At 48.2% G+C, this 19,237-nt stretch overlaps 1 protein-coding gene across 1 annotated transcript; it reads right to left on the bottom strand.

Annotated features, from left to right (window-relative positions):
- Positions 1–414: 414 nt before the first annotated feature.
- Positions 415–13,715, bottom strand: SRSF4 (serine and arginine rich splicing factor 4). The gene is made up of 6 exons (XM_068917443.1): positions 13,552–13,715; positions 6,099–6,241; positions 5,112–5,224; positions 3,462–3,676; positions 2,037–2,120; positions 415–1,861 (listed from the first exon to the last, which is right to left on the bottom strand). The coding sequence occupies exons 1-6, from the start codon at positions 13,656–13,658 to the stop codon at positions 1,063–1,065; spliced, it is 1,461 nt and encodes a 486-aa protein (XP_068773544.1). The 5' UTR covers positions 13,659–13,715; the 3' UTR covers positions 415–1,062.
- Between the last annotated feature and the right edge of the window lie 5,522 nt (positions 13,716–19,237).

Here is a 19,237-nt window from a genome sequence, read left to right as displayed (position 1 = left end):
ATCAAGAATAAAATGTTTTTGGACAAACAATGGTTTCAGTTGACTTGAGTCTAGTGAGTTAAGTGGGTGATGTGTTTTCTACCTTGCATTATGGAAGCTGAAGGTCAGTACATTTAACTTACACAGACAACGGAAAAGAGGCTTCTCACCTTCATTATTGCTTCTGTTTCATTCTCCCTTATTCTTTTCCCTACCGCAGGGTTAGAACTCCAAACAACGCAGGAAGCGTTTCTAGAGAAACAAGTTTTTAACCGGATTGTATTTGAGTGCCGTGACCACATTTAAGATCAAGTCATTTTCTAAATGAAGAATCCATTCTTTGTGACTAACCGTTCTTTATATTCAAGTTTATAGCAATAAATATAGAACAGTGACAGTCGCAACACAACTTCGTGTAACCACCACCAAATGTCGTCAAGCAAAAATAGTCTTTATTCAAATTTCATGGAAACAGGTATCACTGTACTTTGCAAGACGGGGAAAAAATAAAATAAAAAAATTTAATATAAAACAAGGATATTGTCACAATACCAGAATATGGAACGCTACTTCTTTTTCCCTATGGATTACTGCAAATATCTATTTCTTTTTTTCCTTTTGACTGTGCTATTCACAACTCTGTAAGTCCAAAAATATGAAACAAAAGTAGTATGAAACTTAAGACTTTGCACTTCCACTAAATGGCATACATCAAAGGGCATCAATTCAAGGGCAAAGATTGTTGAAGCCATCATACCTACCTATCAGTCATCATTCCAATCTTATAAAGCCAAAGTGCAGTGCTCACTCCCTGTAAGGCTGTTCTTGGAAAACAGGGCAATCTCAGTGCTCTAGGAAGAACTATATTTAAAGAGAACCTTTCTGTAAGATAGCAAATAAACTGAATAGCCTTGCACCAGAGAGCATTTCAGGGAGCGAGCACAGCAGTTAGTGACAGAGACACCACCAGGGTAGATAAAAATATACAGCATTGACATGTGTTCTACTTCAATCACTTGTGCTACAACTACCAAACATGTACAAAAGACTTTTCAGATAGTTCCAAGTGCAGTTGCAGCAAGGCTAGGATCTGGAGCGAGACCTTGACCGTGATCGGGAGTGTGATCTCGAGGCAGACCTAGATCTAGACTTGGAGCGGGATCTAGGTTTTGAAACCGATTTTGACCTGGAACGAGAATCTGATCTGACATTTGGTTTTGACTTAGAATTTGATCTAGATCTGGAGCGAGACACCCGATGGACATCTGTATCCTCACCCTCGCCTTTTGCCTCCTTTTTGTCAGGCTCTGATTTTAGATGCTCCTTTTCTTTGGAGACTGACCTGGACCGCTCGTGACTGTCCTTCCTTTTCTTCTTGCTACTTGGTTTGCTGTCTCGCTTGCTGCGCTTCTTGCTTTTCTCACTCTTGCTTCGACTGCGGCTCCTGCTTCTACTTCTGCTGTCATCCCTGCTTCTCTTCCTACTTTTCCTTTTGTCTTTACTGTGGCTCCTGCTCCTACTCTCATCCCTGCTCTTGCTCCTGCTTCTAGCCTTGCTAATGCTCTTCTCCCTGTCTTTGCTCCTACTCTTCTCCTTGCTCCTACTCCTTCTCATGCTCTCCCTCTCCTCTCCCCTGTCTTTACTCCCACTTCTGCTCCTGCTCTTACTCTTTTCCTTGCTGTGGCTCCTGCTCTTTGCTTTCTCATCACTGTTATGGAGAGGGCCCTCAGATTTGTCTTTACTTTTGTTCCGTGATTTTTCTGCACTCCTGCTGCGGCTCCTACTTTTATCCTCTTTACTTGGAGTCCTGCTTTTCTCTTTTTGGCCTCGGCTACGGCTCTTGCTTCGACTACGGCTCTTGCTTCTGGAACGGGACACAGACCTGAAAGTGCAAAAGCAAGAGACCGTGATTCCACTTCAGTGCAGCTTAGATTTGACTAGCACTTAAATACCGCACATGAGGTAAGGAAAAGAAAAACAGTTTTCCTATTGCAAATTTAGGGTGATGCTTCTCATTTAAGTAGGTAGCCCCCATTGCTTCCACCACAAAGACATACCTGGATCTGGATCTGCTCTTGGAGCGACTGCTACTGGCACTGCGGCTCCTGCTCTTATGAGAATGTCTGCTTCGAGAGCGAGACCTGAAATAAGACACATCAGTTCAACGTTAAGACGTGCCTATGCACAGCTTGTGATCCCCTGGTCCCACATGAGTAAGAAGTTGTAGCATCAAAGCACCTTTCAAGCAGCAGAACTGCAGAGTACTTTACACAATACGGTTACAGATTTAGAGCACCCTTCTCCACAGTGCTCATCCCCTGCTGCTATGTCTGGAAGTCAGCAGGGCTGCCAATCTGAAATAGTATACAGACTTAAGATAAGGAAGTGAGAATCACTTTCCAAACAAAGTCAAAGTCTTGACTACAGGAAGCTATTCAGATATAAAACACTGTCAGAACAAGGTTCCTCCCCACTACTCCAGCGAGGAAAGCTGTAGGCTGATGCCCAGAGACAGTGGGCTTCTACTTTCAGCCCCTCCAAAGCGCAACCTGTCCGTCCATGACCTTCCAAGAAACTTCACATATTACTTGCAAAAGTTAAAGGATACTATTTTCTTACCTGGATCTATAACTGAGAGGGATGCAATTTGGTTGTCAGTCCCATAAAATCCTCCCACCTTGTTAACTTTTCAGCACATAGACTCTCTTCAGTGATATTTCACAAAGGTCTCAAACATATGAACGTTCTCTCTTGAACCTCCGAGAAAAACTTGGAATCCCCAGAAAGGGGGGACAACGCACCAATGTTCCCCTAGCTAACAGCTAGGGTAGGGCCCCTTCCCCTGGCAGCTCATGCTGGGGCGGGGGGCCCTCGAGAACACTTATTGTTATGAACCAGCAACAGAGCTGTTATCTCCAAACCAGCACGCTGCTCAGGGGCAGGGAGGAGCACGAGTAGTAGAAGCTTGCCTGAACTTTCTTAAGACAGAGCAACTACTATCCAAGAGCGGATAGGGAAAATACTTGTCTGTTACTGTGTGCTGAAGCACTTTTTCCCCTACCAAGGCAGCTGCAAGTCTAGGGAACGGGTGGGGTCTCCAAGCTGAGAAATAACTGTTAGTCCTGGTGCTTACAGCAGAATGCAATGGTCAGAATTGAAGTGTTACAAGCATGTTGTTCCCTTTTTATGCACAGCTCCACCTATCATGCAGTGCTCTGCTGCAAGATAGTAAGGCCTATGGACTTCATATAGCTGAAGAACAATAACGCACCATGATGTTCAGCTATCAGATGCACACATTCACTAAGGACAACAACTCCAAAAGGCGGCTTCGTTCTCCTTGGTTACTTGCAGGTGAATAATAAATTCTCAAAAACTAAATTTATTGAGAACTCGGAACACTTTCAAAGCATTTTGAAATCTGTTATATATTCATGTTATTGTGGTTAGATTTAACTTCAGCTACCTATGAAGAGACATACCTTGAATGGCTTCGGCTTCTGGAATAAGAGCGGCGCCGTCTCGATCCAGGTCTGTCTTCCACTAATCTAATCTTTCTGCCATTTACTTCTGTCCCGTCCAGCTTTTCAAGGGCTCTTTTCATGTCAGAATAGGATTTGAACTCAATCACACCTTCATTTTTCCTTCCTTTGTGTGCATCTGCATATGTCACTTCCCCTGCCTGACGCATATAATCCTAGAGGAAGAGGACAGAATAACCATTGCCTCGAATCCAGAGTCGGGCTTTCAAGCTGATTCTGCTTATTTCTGTAATGATGCTCACTTAGCCTTTTCTATGTACGCTGATGCCAGCAAGGGTTATAACCAAATAGCATTTGCAGAACTAAAGGCAAGGTTTCTGAGCAAGCCAAATAACACACTAAAATTTCACAGAGATGCTGTGTGATTAGAGCTAAGGCCACGTCGATAGTTTTGATCTAAACCATAAGTTAAGGTCTCACATTTAAAGTCTAATATCAAATACGCTCTGGACTGTGACAAGTTTCAACTTACAGAAGTGATTAAAGAAAGTGTTTGACCTCTAAATCACGTTTTCAAAGGTAACTTCGGAAAGGTGAAAAACTTAAAGACCTACTATGAACAAAGGCCTCAAATAGGCAACAGGAGCATAGGCATCCCTTTTTCCTTCACCTAGGTAAAACACCTCATGTTCTGCTGGAAGAAGTCTCACAGCAATAAAAGCTAAATTCAGTTTCCCACTTCATGCTACCTGGCTGCTCCGTTTCATTTACTAAACGCATCTGTTTATCAAGAAGTGACATTCTGCCCTGCTTCAAGCAAGCTGTCAGACAGGGCTGTCATTCAGCTGCTGTGGACTTAGGCTGCACAGAATTTTGGTTCAGTCTATTTTTGACCCACCTACTCCCATCTTACGTACACTGAATTAAAGCTATTCAAAAAAAGCAACGCATCCAGTAGAGGATTAATCATGCCATGCTCTACTTACAATTTTTAATACCAGAAGCAAAGACAAGCTACTGATGGTGTGAAGCATTAACAACAAAAGACATTTGAAGAATCTCAGTACGTACCTGGACTAGAGTTACATATTCAATTACAGATCAGTTTCTAATACGTCAAAGTTTGTTTAGAACAAATTTTACACATCCTTAAAAGAGAGCCATATAAGAAAGCGTTCCTGTAAGAACAAGTGTTTTTAACCATTTCTGCTAGTTTTGATAAGGAAACACTACCCTTTGCAACTACTGTTGGAACTCTGCTCTCTGTCCTGCCCCCTCCAACCCATGATGCAGATAATCATGAATCAACATTTCACCTACACACGTATTCACATGTACTGCAGTCTACAGCGTGCTAGCCAGTGTTTCCACTGCTGAGAATCACTTTCCGTTCCTTCAGACTCTGACAAAGTTTTAGCTTTTGGCAGAGATTTTGCACAATTGCTAAAAACCTGAAATACTTCAATATTGACTTAATGTATTACTTACAAAAAAAACCAACCTCCTCGTATGCATATGAGCACACAGACTTATTTTAGCAAATTGCAGTGAGGAATACAGGTCTACACAAGTTTCTCTTGATAAAACTGAAGCTAACCGATTACCCTTTGTGCTCTTAATAGAGAGAGGGTAAAGAAAGGGGCCCCATACCTTAAGATCCTGCCAACTGCAGCGGCTTGACAAATTTTCCACAATCAATCTGTATTCTGTACGGGTAGGAGGACCGTACTTATCTCTTCCGCTTCTTCTATAACCATATCCACCTTTAGGAGGTGACAAGCAGACAGCAGTACTTCAACTAGGGAAGTGGAGGGCTCGCTCTACACCCCGGCCACAAACTGTTCTGCCCCGCATGTTTGTGAATACATTAAAAACTTCACCCACCCTCTAGTCTAAATTAGATCCCCATTGTATAAAACGTTAGAAAGATGCAAAGCACTTTAAAAAGTCATTACTGCAATACCAATACATAATTAAAACAACACACACCGTTATAATTAGTTAAAGTTAACATGCAATTAAATTTAAGCAATTTTTAAAACTTTGAAAGAAGAAACCAAGTCATTTAAGCCAGTTTACTAGTGTTACTTACATTGCTTAAAGGTTTTCTGAATATCTGATATGAATAAAGATTTTCAGGCACCTATTTCAGATTAATCTCATCTGTCTCTAACCCTTGGGATCCTCACCACCCAGGTCTAATAGGAAAAGGTTGCGGTCGTCACATGGCTTCCTTTTTTGGTCAGCCAAGGGCCACAAAGGTCAAAGAGCCACTCATGGAAAGGTAACCCAAGGTCAGCAAATGGAACAGGCAGTCATCTTAGCCTCAAAGGACTCTTAATTAAAACATTGAGGTCTTTGTTAAATCTATGTTAAACAATCACATTACAAATAAGCCATTAAAATAGTTAAATAAAGTGATAATAATAAAAATGGTACAAGAAATTGTGTTTATTATCAATTAAATAGTTTAATACAATAGACAAGTTAATAAATATTCAGATCAACAGTTACATTTACAGTTACAGAACACTTCACAACTTCATATCATTTCCTTTTAAAGTTATTTAGAAAAAATAAGTAAAAACATATTTTATTTAAAATAAGCCACTGATACAAATGCATTTTGGTGCTTACTGCGTCCAGAACCGTAACTGCTGTCACGACGTGGGCCTCTGGCATGCTCAACGATCACTCTCTCCCCACAAAGATCTTTACCATTTAGCTCATAGACAGCATCATCTGCATCTCGCAGATCGTCAAATTCAACAAAGCCATACCTAGAGAGAGAGAGAGAGAGAGAGAGAGAGAGAGAGACAGGAACAACTGCTCAGAAAGAACCACTCCTCAGTTTTCTATACTCAAAAACAACCCACATCCCAGAGGAGGTTTCTGCAGCTCTCCAAGGGGGAACCTCTCTGTGCTGTCCTTTAGGCGAACATCAGTTGCGACCTCTTGAAGGCTGGCTGAGGGTTCAAGCTCACTGAGCACCATACCCCACTCACTCACCTGCTAAATATGATGCTGTGCTTCTTTCTTCAGTACGTTTGCTGACTACAGTTAGGCTGAAGTAGCATTTGACAGATATTACAGGATATATGCTCAGTGGATTAGGATTTAGCCCTGCTTTCCATTCCTGGCTGATAGACTACGTATGTTAGGAAGCCACCTTAGTTCCTACACTTTTAGTGGAATACGCGTTTGCAAGTGTCCTGCACGCCCTGCTTGGAAGGTCTCACAAAAAAAGAAAATGTTAAGGTGGGTCAGGAAAAGGGTTTTTTGTTTGTTTTAATCAGAAACTCATTTTATTCTTGACTGTGGACAATACTGATGATTTGGATATGAAAAGCAGCTACATTCAACAGGACAGATCTTAAACCTGTTGAGATACTTGCAGCTTCCCATACACCGCTGAGAGAGCGCTTTATGTCCACCAGGCTCCTAAAATCCCAGCATTTCAGAGAACGTGGCAAGTCCAAACCTTCATTTACTGACATAAGAAAATCCAGCAACCATAGCCAGGAACAAGTTCCCAGGGTGAACAAAGGGTCCACCCAAGGCCAAGAGGCCTTGCATGGCAGCAGAGGGTGCAGGTCTAGAAGATCAGACAACGCATTGGCCCGTGTTTTAAAACTAAGTTGCACTAGCCTTGCTTCAATACTTTGGAAACGCAGGCAGACAAAGCGCACGATGAAGGATGCAAATTCAAAAAATGTAACACTTTCTTAACATACAAATGAATGGTTTTGAATCAGTTTCCTATTACCAAATGAAAATAACAGAGACATACGCAAGGCTTGCAGACCACTGCTCGCCTGAAAAGTTAAAGCTAGCATTTCTTTAATCCTCAGAGGTGTCACAGACATCAGAGAAGGGGTCAGGCTGCTGCAAGTACCTAATCTCTACTGACTAGAGATCTCAAAAGACTGAACATAGGTTTTTAAATAACGTGTCTTACAGCTGGTGCTCAGGGACAAGCTGGTGACTTGCCTACAGTTGCCGAGCAAATCTACAGCAGCACCGAAACAAAACTCAAGTCTGCCAATTTCTAAACTGCCAGAGCAAAATACCTATTTTAAAAATAAAGATTGTATAAGTGCCCATTATCCAAATGGGCCAGAGAAAAGGACAGAGAACATCAGAATGCTGTTAATCAGGGTCCAGACCGAGTTTACCTGCAGTTGAAATCCACTTGTCCTTCACTTACCTGCCAAGACCCAAATTCAGGCTTCAGAGTCTCCCATGCAATAACTGATGCTATCACAGCCCTGCACAGCATTGGGAGTCTCTTTTCAGCTGGCTGCAACATCTCTGGTTGCTGTAGAGCAAACGCAATCCTGAACTCAGGTCTTCACAAGCAAGTAGAGGAGGACCATTTTTGTGAGTACTGGTGTTTTAAGTGATCCATAAAAGCAAATCCATTACACAAGAATGCTGACCTCCCCTTTTAGGTCACTTCATTTTTAAGCATTTTCACTGCCTCAGCAACCTTCGCTATGTAATGTTACATTTATTAACTAAGAATATATCCACACACTACACAAGGCAGCTGCTTTCTCATGCAAGTGCTGTAGTTTGGTGAAAGAAACAAGTGTGATTGACTAATAACAACTGAAACAATGACAGCCATTGTAAAACTCCAACAGTTTTCAATTCAGAAGTACAATAGGAACTTTTTTCCTCCTCCTTCCACTCCCCAAAACAGAGCAAACATCCTCTCATATTTAAAGAGGATCTCACCACAGGGGCTATTACGCACAAGGTGAAGTGTCTGGTATTGCACCAGTCACTCATTTGCAAGACAATAGCGTTCTAGGGATGAAGAGATGAAGCTAGCGTAACAGAGGAATATCGAAATTTCACCAGAGCGCAGTGTTAAACCAGACAAAACAGGGCGCCCGCAGCAGCACATGGCTGACCAAGCGGTAGGTTAGGTACTGCTCCAGAGCTGGCTTCAAGCAAAACACCTACAAATTCATGCAAATTCACGCACAGGAGTTTTCCATGAAACTCTCCCAAGAGGCTCTAGAGAGCAGATTTAGCCTGACTAAATCTTGATAGATGGCGTTAGCTTTGTCTTCTTCTTTCCACTCGCTCCAAAAGGGAATACTTAACATTTATCCTACACCGTTAACCCCTCTCATGTGGGAATACACAGAATGCAAGTAGTCCTGGAATAAGACATCACTGTGACAGGAAGGAAAAATGAGAAGTTACAACAAGGAACTTCAGGGGTTTGTTAAAACACTCCTAGCAAGCTTACGCAAACCTCAAAAGAGCATCTGCTTTCAAATACTAAAAAAAAAAAAAAAAAAAAAAAAAAAAACCACACCACACCACATACATACCCCTACAGCCCAGATATGAATGCAATTGTGACCCACCTTTGTTAAATACATATAATATTGCACCATATGATCTATAAACATGAATCAAAAACGTTTAGAAGCGTACTTTTATACCCCAGAAAGCCACAGTTGCTGACACAGCCTTAACTACAGCAATCTGAACCTGATGATGGTAGTACAAGTAAATCTTCTTTTAAATATCTACTATTACTACTTCACATGTGGCATAAAACTACTTACTAAAAATGTCAATGCAATTTACTTCAGATAATGTGAAGCTACACCATTTTCTGTTTGTGTATCAAAAAAGGAAAAAACCCACAAGACTATATGCCCTTATTCCAAGCAATTCTAGCAGACCAAAACAGAAAAAACACCTTTTGGGAGATTAAGTCAGAAATGAAGGGAAAAAAATGTAATCTTCTAAAACTGCACGATGCCCTAAATAAAAGGAAAAAAAAGTTGGTGTTCTTCTCCTTTTAGCCGCTCCCCCACGTACAAAGGCGCCTAAGGCCACAGGGTTCTTCCCTGCTGGCTCAGCACACTCCTCTCTGTGCCGGCGTGCCAAGAGCCAGCACAAAAGTCCTTTTCTACGGCATTCACAAGGTGCCAAAGTTTTTCCAATACTTACGAATGGCTGGTGCTGGAGAACTGGTGGAGCCCTAAAGCATGAAGCCCACTCACTGAAAACCATTGTCCCTTCACCAACGTAAGCAAAAAAAATCCATGAAACGGAGAGGAGCAGTGGCAGTCCACAGCCTGGCTGAGCCTGGCCAGTGCCTCAACTGGCATTTCACATGTTCTTAGAATAAGAGACCTACCTAAAGTACTGTCCCACTTTCTTCTCAAGAAAGCGCAAGCTTGACAGCCTTCTTAATTCTATTTTACAGTCATACGGAGAGACGCTACAAAAATGAACTCAGCTCTCCACACCTCCTCCTCCCTCCAGCACCTCTGGAAGGAGAGGAATCAGGTGGCAGCACCCACCAACAGGAGCAGCCACCCAAGCGCAAATGCACGCACACGTGATTCCTGGCTTTGGCCTCATTTGGAATAAGGAACACAACGCTTCCAGCCCTAAAAGGGCTCAAAAGGTTAAAGAGTGAACTCCTCGCAAGTCATTTGGTCTGAGGAAGGCCACCTTTTGAGCTGTACTCACCTACGCTCTGATCGGAAAGGTGAGCTTATCGAGGAAAAGCATCTTTGGGCCACTTGAAACTTAATGCTCATTTAAACAAGTTACTGAAGTTACCGCTTTGGAATATATTTAAGATCCAGTCATGAATTTTTTGGTAGCAATATTTAAGTTTCCATAGTGACAACAAACATCTGAGAGTCTCTTCGGTCTTCTAGCAAAACCGAATGCTCTATTTAAGGCAAAACAGATGAAAGTTTCACCTTATGCACAGCAATATTAGTAAAGCAAGAAAATCCATAGAGGCTACTGGAATTAAAATTAAAAAAAAAAGGAAATCTATCACCTAGGTATACTAGGTATTAATACACTATATCTCCAATTTCAAAGGCATTCGATGCCAGTCACTCTCACTGAAGTTAATGGGCAGTAAATACCTGGGGGGGGGGGGGTGAGGGAAATCAAACCACTTCCCCTTAAGCAATAAACACAAATTTTGAACCTAGCTAGAAGAAAGAACTGACACTTGAAGCTTTTGGCTTTGATCTGTGTTCCTTAATTTGTTGGAGAAAGTACATCCCTTCATCTTGCAAAGATTTTAGAGGATGAAGCCACAAATTTTTGAAAGTCAGAGTGATGGAAGGTAGATAAGTAAATAGGCAAAAAGATTGCTTAAGCTGCTGAGACTGCAAATTGGTTTCACCATAAATGAAAGCTTCCAGCTCTTAGAATTATTACTGTTGGCTTTTAGCATGTTTTTAGAAGATAAAAAAAAGCAGGCTGGAATGTCCAATTTTCTGGTCACCTAATACATATATTATGGCCACGCGTGGCTCCAGCTATCAATACAGTTCTGAGCAGGAACAAGCAAAACATGAAAACTAAGAGCACACAATTGGAAGTGGCAATTGAAATAGAGAATCCTACAAAAACTGGATTTTTATTTTCCCATTCTTCTCTCAGGTAAACATTGCTTTAAGTCTTTGAATTGCAAGCTGTAAATTATAATTACCAGCAATCAAGACCCAAGCTAGGCTTTTAGGACACATTCCACTTTCATTCTCTTGCTCAAGCTTTCAGCTTAACTTCACCAACTGCTAAAATACTGAACAGCTAATCTCCTTCAGGCTGAACATTTAAGATAACCCACACTTCCTAGAAAGAGCTGAAAGAATCTCTTCAAGTCACACACTGTGCAGTAATTTTTAATCATTTGCTAAGCACTGCTAAAAATAAGTTGTGGAGAAAGGATCAGAGAATAAACAAAGCAAACTGTAAAGCACCTCGACAAAACTGCAGTGCGAGATTATCCCAAGGAGAGAGACATACAATCTGAGTTTTTAAAGTAGATTTTTGTTAAACTGGAACTTTAACTACAAACCAACAATAGCTTGTTGAAAACATTTCAGAATACACAACTCAAAAGGAACTAAATTTTCGAGTTAATCCCAAGAAATATACACTAAGCTCCATTTAACTCACAGCTGAAGCAATTCACTATAGAAATAGCAAACAGCAAGGTGAATGACAACTCAATCATACAACTCTAAGTTGCCTCTATTCCTGTGGCTATCTGTAACTTCTGAACTCTTGTCTCCCCCAAGTGAAGTTATGCTTTGTTTCAGAGCTGAAGTCATTTCTGCTTCAGGTTCAGAGCACCTAAATTTTAGATCCAGGTCAGCTGCGTCCTCCTTCTCCACTCCACGTCCCAGGTGCAAGTCACATTTAAGAACCTAGAAGTCTGACACTCCAAGTCTGGGCCAGTCTCAAGCACGCACACACACAAGCAGCCTCCTGCATCCACACCTCGTCCCCGCAAACGGCGACTTCCAAAAGCTGAGCTTGGAGCATAGGTCTGGTCAATAATAGATAGATTTCAGTAAAGCAGGAAAATAAGTCTGTTAACGGCATCAGTCATGTCATTTGGCAATTTTTAAACAGCTGCTAATAAAGTTTGGTTTTTTTTTAAACAACTGTCTGAAGTATTTCTCTTTCATTTGGCACTTTTATACCACAACAGGAAAACTAACAGCACAGAACACCCTCATGGGCACAGACTGGAACCGGCACACAGAACCCTCAAGTATTTCAGCTACCAGCAATCTTCAATCCTACCTGAAGCTGTGTTGGATAAAACACTGACACATGCACACCTGTTTGTTTTAAGAATAGCTTTTATTCACCTTATAAACTTGGTATACATCAACCTGCCAGTAAAAACAACGTTAAAACAAAACGAGCCTTTTTCTGCCCTAAAGGACTAACTTTTGTAAGAGATTCCTCTTCTCCGCTTCTAAAGCGGAAACAGTAATTGGCTGTTCTGGCTAGTAACAAAATCCGTATTCCACTCAGTCTCCCTAAAGCAAGACTTCAAGTTGGGTTTCTTGTAAAGTAAAAATGCCAACACTTGTTAGGCTGGTGGCTTAAGTGTTGGAAAATCGCAATTTGTTTTCTCTTGAAAATCCATACTTGAATGTCTTGGGCAAGTCCTGGTGGAGCAGGATCCAAAACCATCTAGGTACAGCAAGACATCAGTCACTAGAACGGCACACACGTATAAGCACACATTATATTAAGATTTCAGCATTACTTTGGGGGAAGTTCACCCACACCAGTTGCTACGGACTGATCCCATCCCACCTGCCCCGCTCCTGGTTGCGAATACCCTCGAGGGCCGCTACTCCCTGAACTCAACACTAACAGGCACCCACTAGCAAAGCTAGGCAGGTACTTGTCCATGAGTGCAACAGCACCCGTGGGTGACCCTGCAAGCGTGGGTCTCAGCACCTGCTGCAGTGGAATTGGGGATGTTGGGGGGGGGGGGGGGAAGTGGCTCTATCCCAGGGTGTGGCCAGGCTCACCCATGGGTGCTCACCTCCAGCTGCAGAGCAAGGAAGGGCCAGTGTGTGGGGCAGGACAGCAGGGGAACCACCACAGGAGACACCATCTCCCTCAGAGATCAGGTGGGGACCCAGGCATCCTGCCCATCCCACCCCAAACCCTGCCAGAGACCCAGCTGCCCCGACCCCCCCCCCAAGGGGACCTCAGCTTGCTGTCTCCCTGCCTCCAGCAAGGTGGGGACCCAAGCACCCTGCTCCCCTCCAGCCCCAAGGGAACCCCTACACCCCCCACCCAAACGTTCCCATGGAGACCCAGGCGTTCCCCCCTCCCCCCATCGCCAAGGGGACCCAGGCGTCCTGCCCCCCCCCCCACCCGAACACTGAAGCGGGGGCCCAGGCGTCCTGCCTCCAAACGCTGCCATGGAGACCTAGACGTTCCGCCCCCCCCCCCACCCCTGCGGGACCCAGGCGTCCTGAGGCCCCCCCCCCGCCCCCAAGGGGACCCAGGCGTCCTGAGCCCCCCCCCCCACCAGGAGACCCAGGCGTCCTACCCCCTCCCCCCCCAACCAGGGGGGCCCAGGCGCCCCGTCCCCGCTAGGGACCTCGCCCTCTGCCCCAAGCGTCCTCCCCCCGCCCCTCAAAGGGACCCAGGCGTCCTGCCCCCCGCCCGCTCCCGTCAGCGGCCGGCGCCTGCGCAGCGGGGCCGGGCCGCGCTCCGGCGGCGGGCGGGCGGGCGGGCGGCGGGGGGCCGGGCCGGCCGGGCTCACCCGTTCTTGAGGTCCACCTCGAGGATCTTGCCGTAGCCCTTGAAGAAACGCTCCACGTCCCGCTCGCGCGCCTGGTAGCTGAGGCGGCCGATGTAGACCCGCGGCATGGCGCCCGGCGGCGGGCGGGCGGGGCGGGGCGGCCGAACGCGCGCGCCGAGGGGCGGGGCGCCGGGTGCGACGTCACCCCGGCGCCGCGCGGGGCGGGGAGGGGAGGGGAGGAAGGAAGGAGAAGCGAGCGGGAGGGGACGGGACGTCACGGCGAAGCACCGCCTACAGCCCCGCCTCCCTGCCCGGCCTCGAGCCTCTTAAAGCGGCCGCGCCGCTGGTGGGCCCCACCTACAGGGCCCAGGCGGGGGCCCCGTGTGCCGGGGCTTATGACCGTTGCCCATGGCGGGGGAGTGATGGGGTCCCCCTTTCCCTAAGCGTAGGGCGCTGCTGGCCTTCTCACATGTGCCGGGGTGCGGGGGGCTTGTGGGGTCCCCTTTCCCCATGTGGGGCACTGATGGGGGTATTACAAGGTATTAATGGGGGTCCCCCTCCCCATAGGGGGGCACTCATGGAAGTCCCCTTCACTCTATACAAGGTATTAATAGGGGTCCCCCTTCCCATAGGGGGGCACTGATGGGGTCCCCTTCCCCATATGTAGGGCATGAACGGGGATCCCCCTTTCCTATATGCAGGGCACTTATGGGGATCCCCTTTCCCCATATGGGGGGGACTTATGGGCCCCCCCTTTCCTTATGCAGGGCACTGTGAGGGTTCCCCATATGCTGGGGTGCTTATGGGGGTCCCCTATATAGCAGGGGACTTACAGAGACCCCTTCCCCCTATGCAGGGTATTAACCCTTTCCCCTATGGGGGGGAACCTATGGGTCCCCCTTCCCCAAACGTAGGGTGCTGATGGGGGTCCCACATGTGCCAGGGTGCTTAGGGGGTCCCCCCAAGTAGCAGGGGGCCTCTGGGGTCCCCCTTCCCCATATGGACACGGGGGTGGGGGGGCCGCTTAGATTTCTGCGGATACATCAGGTGGGATTGAGGCCTGAGGCAAGGGCCCCTAACGCGAGCAGAAAACCTCCGTTTGGCTTCAGCGGGCTTTTCACCCATCGCTGAATGGCGCCAAAAACGCGGCAATATTTCAACTTATAAATCAGCACCTTAAAAAAACAAAACAAATCGCACATGTTCGAAGGAAGCAGCCGGATTAGCGAACGTACTTTCGGCGCCGGACAAGCGCCGTTAGGTTTCGGGGGGGGGGGGGGGGGGCAGGAGCGGCCGTTCCGGAACGTTCCGTGACAGGCGGCGCGTCCCCCAGGGCTCCTCGCGCTTCCCCGCCGGCTAAAATAAACGAGGCGGATAAAAACCTAGCGTTATTTTTTTCTGGTTGACGTCAAGCCGTGTATTACTCCTGCTGGTCTCCGACTCCTTGTCTCCCGGCCCTCGTCCGCCGTTTGAGCGTGACGGCGGCGGCGGCGGCGGCGGCGGCGGCAGGGCCGGGGCTCTCCTCACGCCGGGGCTGCCTGGACGTCGCCGCCGCTGCGCTCTCCTCCGGGTCGCTTCGCCGCGGGGGGAGCCGAGGGCAAGGTTTGGTGGGGGGGGGGAATGGATTAAAGTCTGAAAAAGTTTACCAGAAATGTTATTTAGCGAAAGCTAACTTTTTAAATACAGTAAATAGGGACCGAACTTAACGGTTTCAACTTAATTGTGGCCTTCGAGATTCAGAACCAGTAGAGCGAAACTTCGTGGTTTTCTTCCTCGTTTCAAAAAAGGGCCAATAAGCTCGCCTGCCTTTTCAACTTGTAATCGTTTGCTTTGTTTCGAAGAGGAATTTGTGGGATGAGACTCATTAGCTAATCCGCCCCCCCTCCCCTAAAATAAGGACAAATCTTTCTGTGTTTCGGCAGCTTCTTTTTATGCGGTTAAAATGGCTTTAACACAGTCTAACGAGTTCAGCTCCTAACACAGGCTGCTAATTTTGAAGTGGTTTTATTCTTCACAAGAAAACACACGTAGTTTTAAAGAATCAGTTCTAAGCCTTCAAAACGACTCGCCGCAGCCGCTGACTTCTCCTTCCCCGCTCTGTGAACTGGCAAAGGCAAGGAAACGCGGATGCAATTTTTAACCCTCACTTTTCACATCCGAAACGCAATTTAGCCTTGACTTTCCTCTGCGCTATAACCCCAACCAAGAGTCGGCGCACAGCGGGGTGCTGAATACGTCTCCTGCAAATTCAGAATCCTCTTTGCATAAATCCGGGGACGAATCTGCGTGTTACGTGCCAGCTTGCGACGCTGAAGCGGGACGAGCAGGACAGGGCAGCCCAAGACCTGCCTGTGTAACCGTTAACGACAGTGATTTTTACGTCTCGGTGCTGCCTATTGCTCGTCACCCTCTGGAGAGGTAAATGGGCTTCTTGCAGCTATTGCAGAAATCTTCCTGTCCCTCAGCAAAGCGCAGCTAGCTCTGAGGTGGAGCAGAGCGGCCTTTTACCGGCGATGCTCAAAACCTCCCTACGGGAAGGCAAGGAGAAGTATTGCATTGACTCCAAAATCACAGGATGCGCTGTTGCAGGACAGGAGGGAATTACCCCGAGAAAGGGGAGGAATTCCCTTGAGAAAGGAGTCAGAAAACACGACGCGGCAAGACTCGGCTCAGACTTGGCCGGGCGGAGGCTGCGTTGCGGCTCTGACATCTCCCCTTAACAGAAAAAGGGAAAAAAAGTCATTTCCAGGGGCTGTGCCGAGGAGGTTGCCCGCAGCAAGGGGCTCCTAAGGGGCCACTGGGTGCTGGGCCAGCAGCTGAGGACTGGGGGCGTTTAGGTAGAAGAGCAAATTATGTATTATTTTTTTCCAGTGAGGAAACCAGGCTCCAGCAGGCAACAGCCTGGTGGGAAACAGCTCTCCGCCGGCGGGACGGACTCGGCGGGGAACCGCGAGTCGTGGCTCTGCTGCCGCGCTGGCGTTTTGCACGCCTGTGAAAGGGCTGCTAATTTGCACGGCTTTCTAGTAATTACCAGAGCGAGCCGCTCTTTAGGGTCAGACAAAAATTTCTTGTTTCTGCCCTGCTCATGCACCGGCCGACTGCTCGGGGAGGGGATCTAAAGAGAGACGGCTCCTGTCGAAGGAGCGCAAAACCCCTGCGATGCACCCGCGTGCGCGCACAAATCCCAGCTCTGTGCAAAGCCCGTCTCGTGGCCGGTGGCAAACTTCGGTGCGAGAAACCCGACGCAGCTGCAATGTCGCGGTCGGAGAAGCCGAGCGGCGCGCGAACGCGCTGGCGGTAGGCCCGGGTGCTGCTTTCCGCTGGGCCGACGCCGGCCGCCTCGCGGCTGCCTCGTCGCTGCAGCCGCCGTCGCGGCCTCAAATCCCCGCGCGCGGCACAGGCACGGGTCACCCGCAGGCGGCAGCCCGGCTCGCTCATGACCCGCCGCGGCAGCTGGGCGACGAGCGTCAAGGTAAAGGGGGCAACGGGGCTTCGCTGTGTCGGAGACGGCCCGGCGCAGCGAGCTCTGTGGGGCAGCGCCGGCCGCGGCGGGCAGCGCGGCTCGGGGAAGGAAACGCGGGGGCAGCGGAGGTGTCACCGGGGCTGGCACGGCGGGGAGGCAGCGCCAGCAAGGGCGGCCGCTCGCTTTGCCCGTCACCGCGGCTAATTCTGCCCGGCCATCTGGCGAGGCCGCGGGGAGCCTCGCTCCTGCCGGGGATAATCCGCCCCCCGCTGCTCCCTCTCCTTCTTCTTCCCTCCTCCTTCCTAGAGAAGAAGGACGCTGGGGACGGGGCCGGAGAAACGGCACGTCTCGGCCGGGCGAGGGAGCGGGGACGACCGGCGTCCCCAGCTGCAAACCGGCGGGGCCACGGCTCCCACGGGCCGCAGGCGTCCTCAAGCCACGCTTGTGGCCCCACGCGCCATGCCGGAGGGATTAAAAACGTATTTTTGGGTTGCAAACAACCTCTTCTTGGTCACGATGCCCTTTGCGGTGGTGGAAACGGCTGATCTGCCCCCTTCCACAGTTTGGTCCTATTACTCACCGCTGCTGCCGCTTGCAAACTTTTGCCTTTTATTTTCCAACTTTGACTGATTTAGACATTGAAGTGAACAAATGAAGAAGATAATCTCCCTGCAGTCTCCTGCAAAGGAGACTCCTGCTGGCTCCCCAAAGCTGCTTTAGCCCTTTAAGCCAACCCTGATACCGACTGCTTAGCCAGCAAGTTTCTCCAATTGAAGCACTCGACTTTCTCCAAAACTTGGGCAGCAATCATGGGCTGCTCCAACAATGTTTACACTGAAGTGCAAATTACCCTTTGCTAAGGCTTAAACACACCAGAACATATTAGATCCTTAAACCGTCACACTTTAACTCTTCTATGGGCCTGTTTTTAAAAAGGGAACCCTGCTCCCGTTGCAGATCCTCCTCCTGCAGCTGCTGCTGTGCCTGGGCATCTTCTACACCGTCTACTATGTCACGGCGAGCATCTGCCATGGGGCTCTCAGGTGAGACGGAGGGGGCCAGCGAGCCCCCAGCTAGCACCCGGTGGCCCAAGATGCCTGTGCGATGGAAGGTTTAAAACAAGTTGTTTTAGATCTATGGGATTTTTAAATCTACAGGGTTTTTAAACCTGTGGGGTGCATAAAGCTCTTCTTTAGGAAAAGGAGCTGAAAAGGAGTATTTGGTGGCATGGGGGGCTGCAGGGGTATTTGAAGGGGTCATGCCTTGGGGGGAAAACCATGTTTTAGAAGTCTCTAATGCCTCGCTCCACTGTAAAAGAAACAATATTTGGTTTTAACAGGGGAGAGCAGCCAGAGCCTACACTTGCCAAGAGCTGTTGGACGAGCCAGGCTGGTACAGGGCGTCTGTAGTGCCGAGGCTGCTTGGGTGGCACTGATGGGTGGTGGCATTTGCACCTGGCCTGGTGGAGAGACACGGGGATGAGGGGTCTGGCTGTCCCATAACCGCCTGGTCCAAGGGCTCGTCCTTGGCCGCTTCCCTACCGGCGTTCCTTTCCCTCCCCGCTCTCGCTGCAGGCTCGACACTTTTGATGGCCTCATCCCCTTCGAGTTCAGGACTGAACCATCCCTTTCCAACCCCAAATATCTGGGTGAGTCGATGAGAAGGGGGACAGGTGGGACACGAAGCCACGAGGCTCCCTGGCAGCGAGAGGCGCGCTTCACCGCGGGAGGGAACGCAATGCACGGGGACGGGAAGGCACTGCAGCTGCAAAGCACCTCCGTAGCATTTAGATGGGGAAAAAACCCAGCCTCGCAGCAGGCTCAGAGGGCTCCTCTCACCTCCCAGGGGGGCTGCTGGCCACAGAGCTGACGTACTTCACCAGCAGCATCCTCTTCGCCGCGCTGCTGAAGCGCTGGGTCTGGGACTACGCCGTGACCGTCACGCTGTTCCACGTGCTGCTGACCCGCCTCGGTGAGCACGCGTGGCCGGGGCAAAAGTTTGGGGAGAGAGACACCACTTTTTGTGCCCTGCTGGAGCTAACGGAGCAGAGACAGTGCTGTCACCCCCGCAGCAGCCTTGAGGTGGTTGCCCAAGGACCACAGCCTGCCTCCTCCTGCTGCTTTTAATTGCTTGTGTGCAAACAGCATGGTTTTGCTGCAGTATAAATACCTATAATTTAGCAAGGGGAAAGGGCTATGCAGCTCCGTGGCCTCGCTCATTAGCTTTGCCACAAGGCGCTTCTTG

Source organism: Struthio camelus, chromosome 23, assembly GCF_040807025.1.
Source record: "Struthio camelus isolate bStrCam1 chromosome 23, bStrCam1.hap1, whole genome shotgun sequence".
NCBI lineage: Eukaryota > Metazoa > Chordata > Aves > Struthioniformes > Struthionidae > Struthio > Struthio camelus.
The sequence above is the reverse complement of the archived record's forward strand: the minus strand, read 5'-3'. Positions and strand labels throughout refer to the sequence as shown.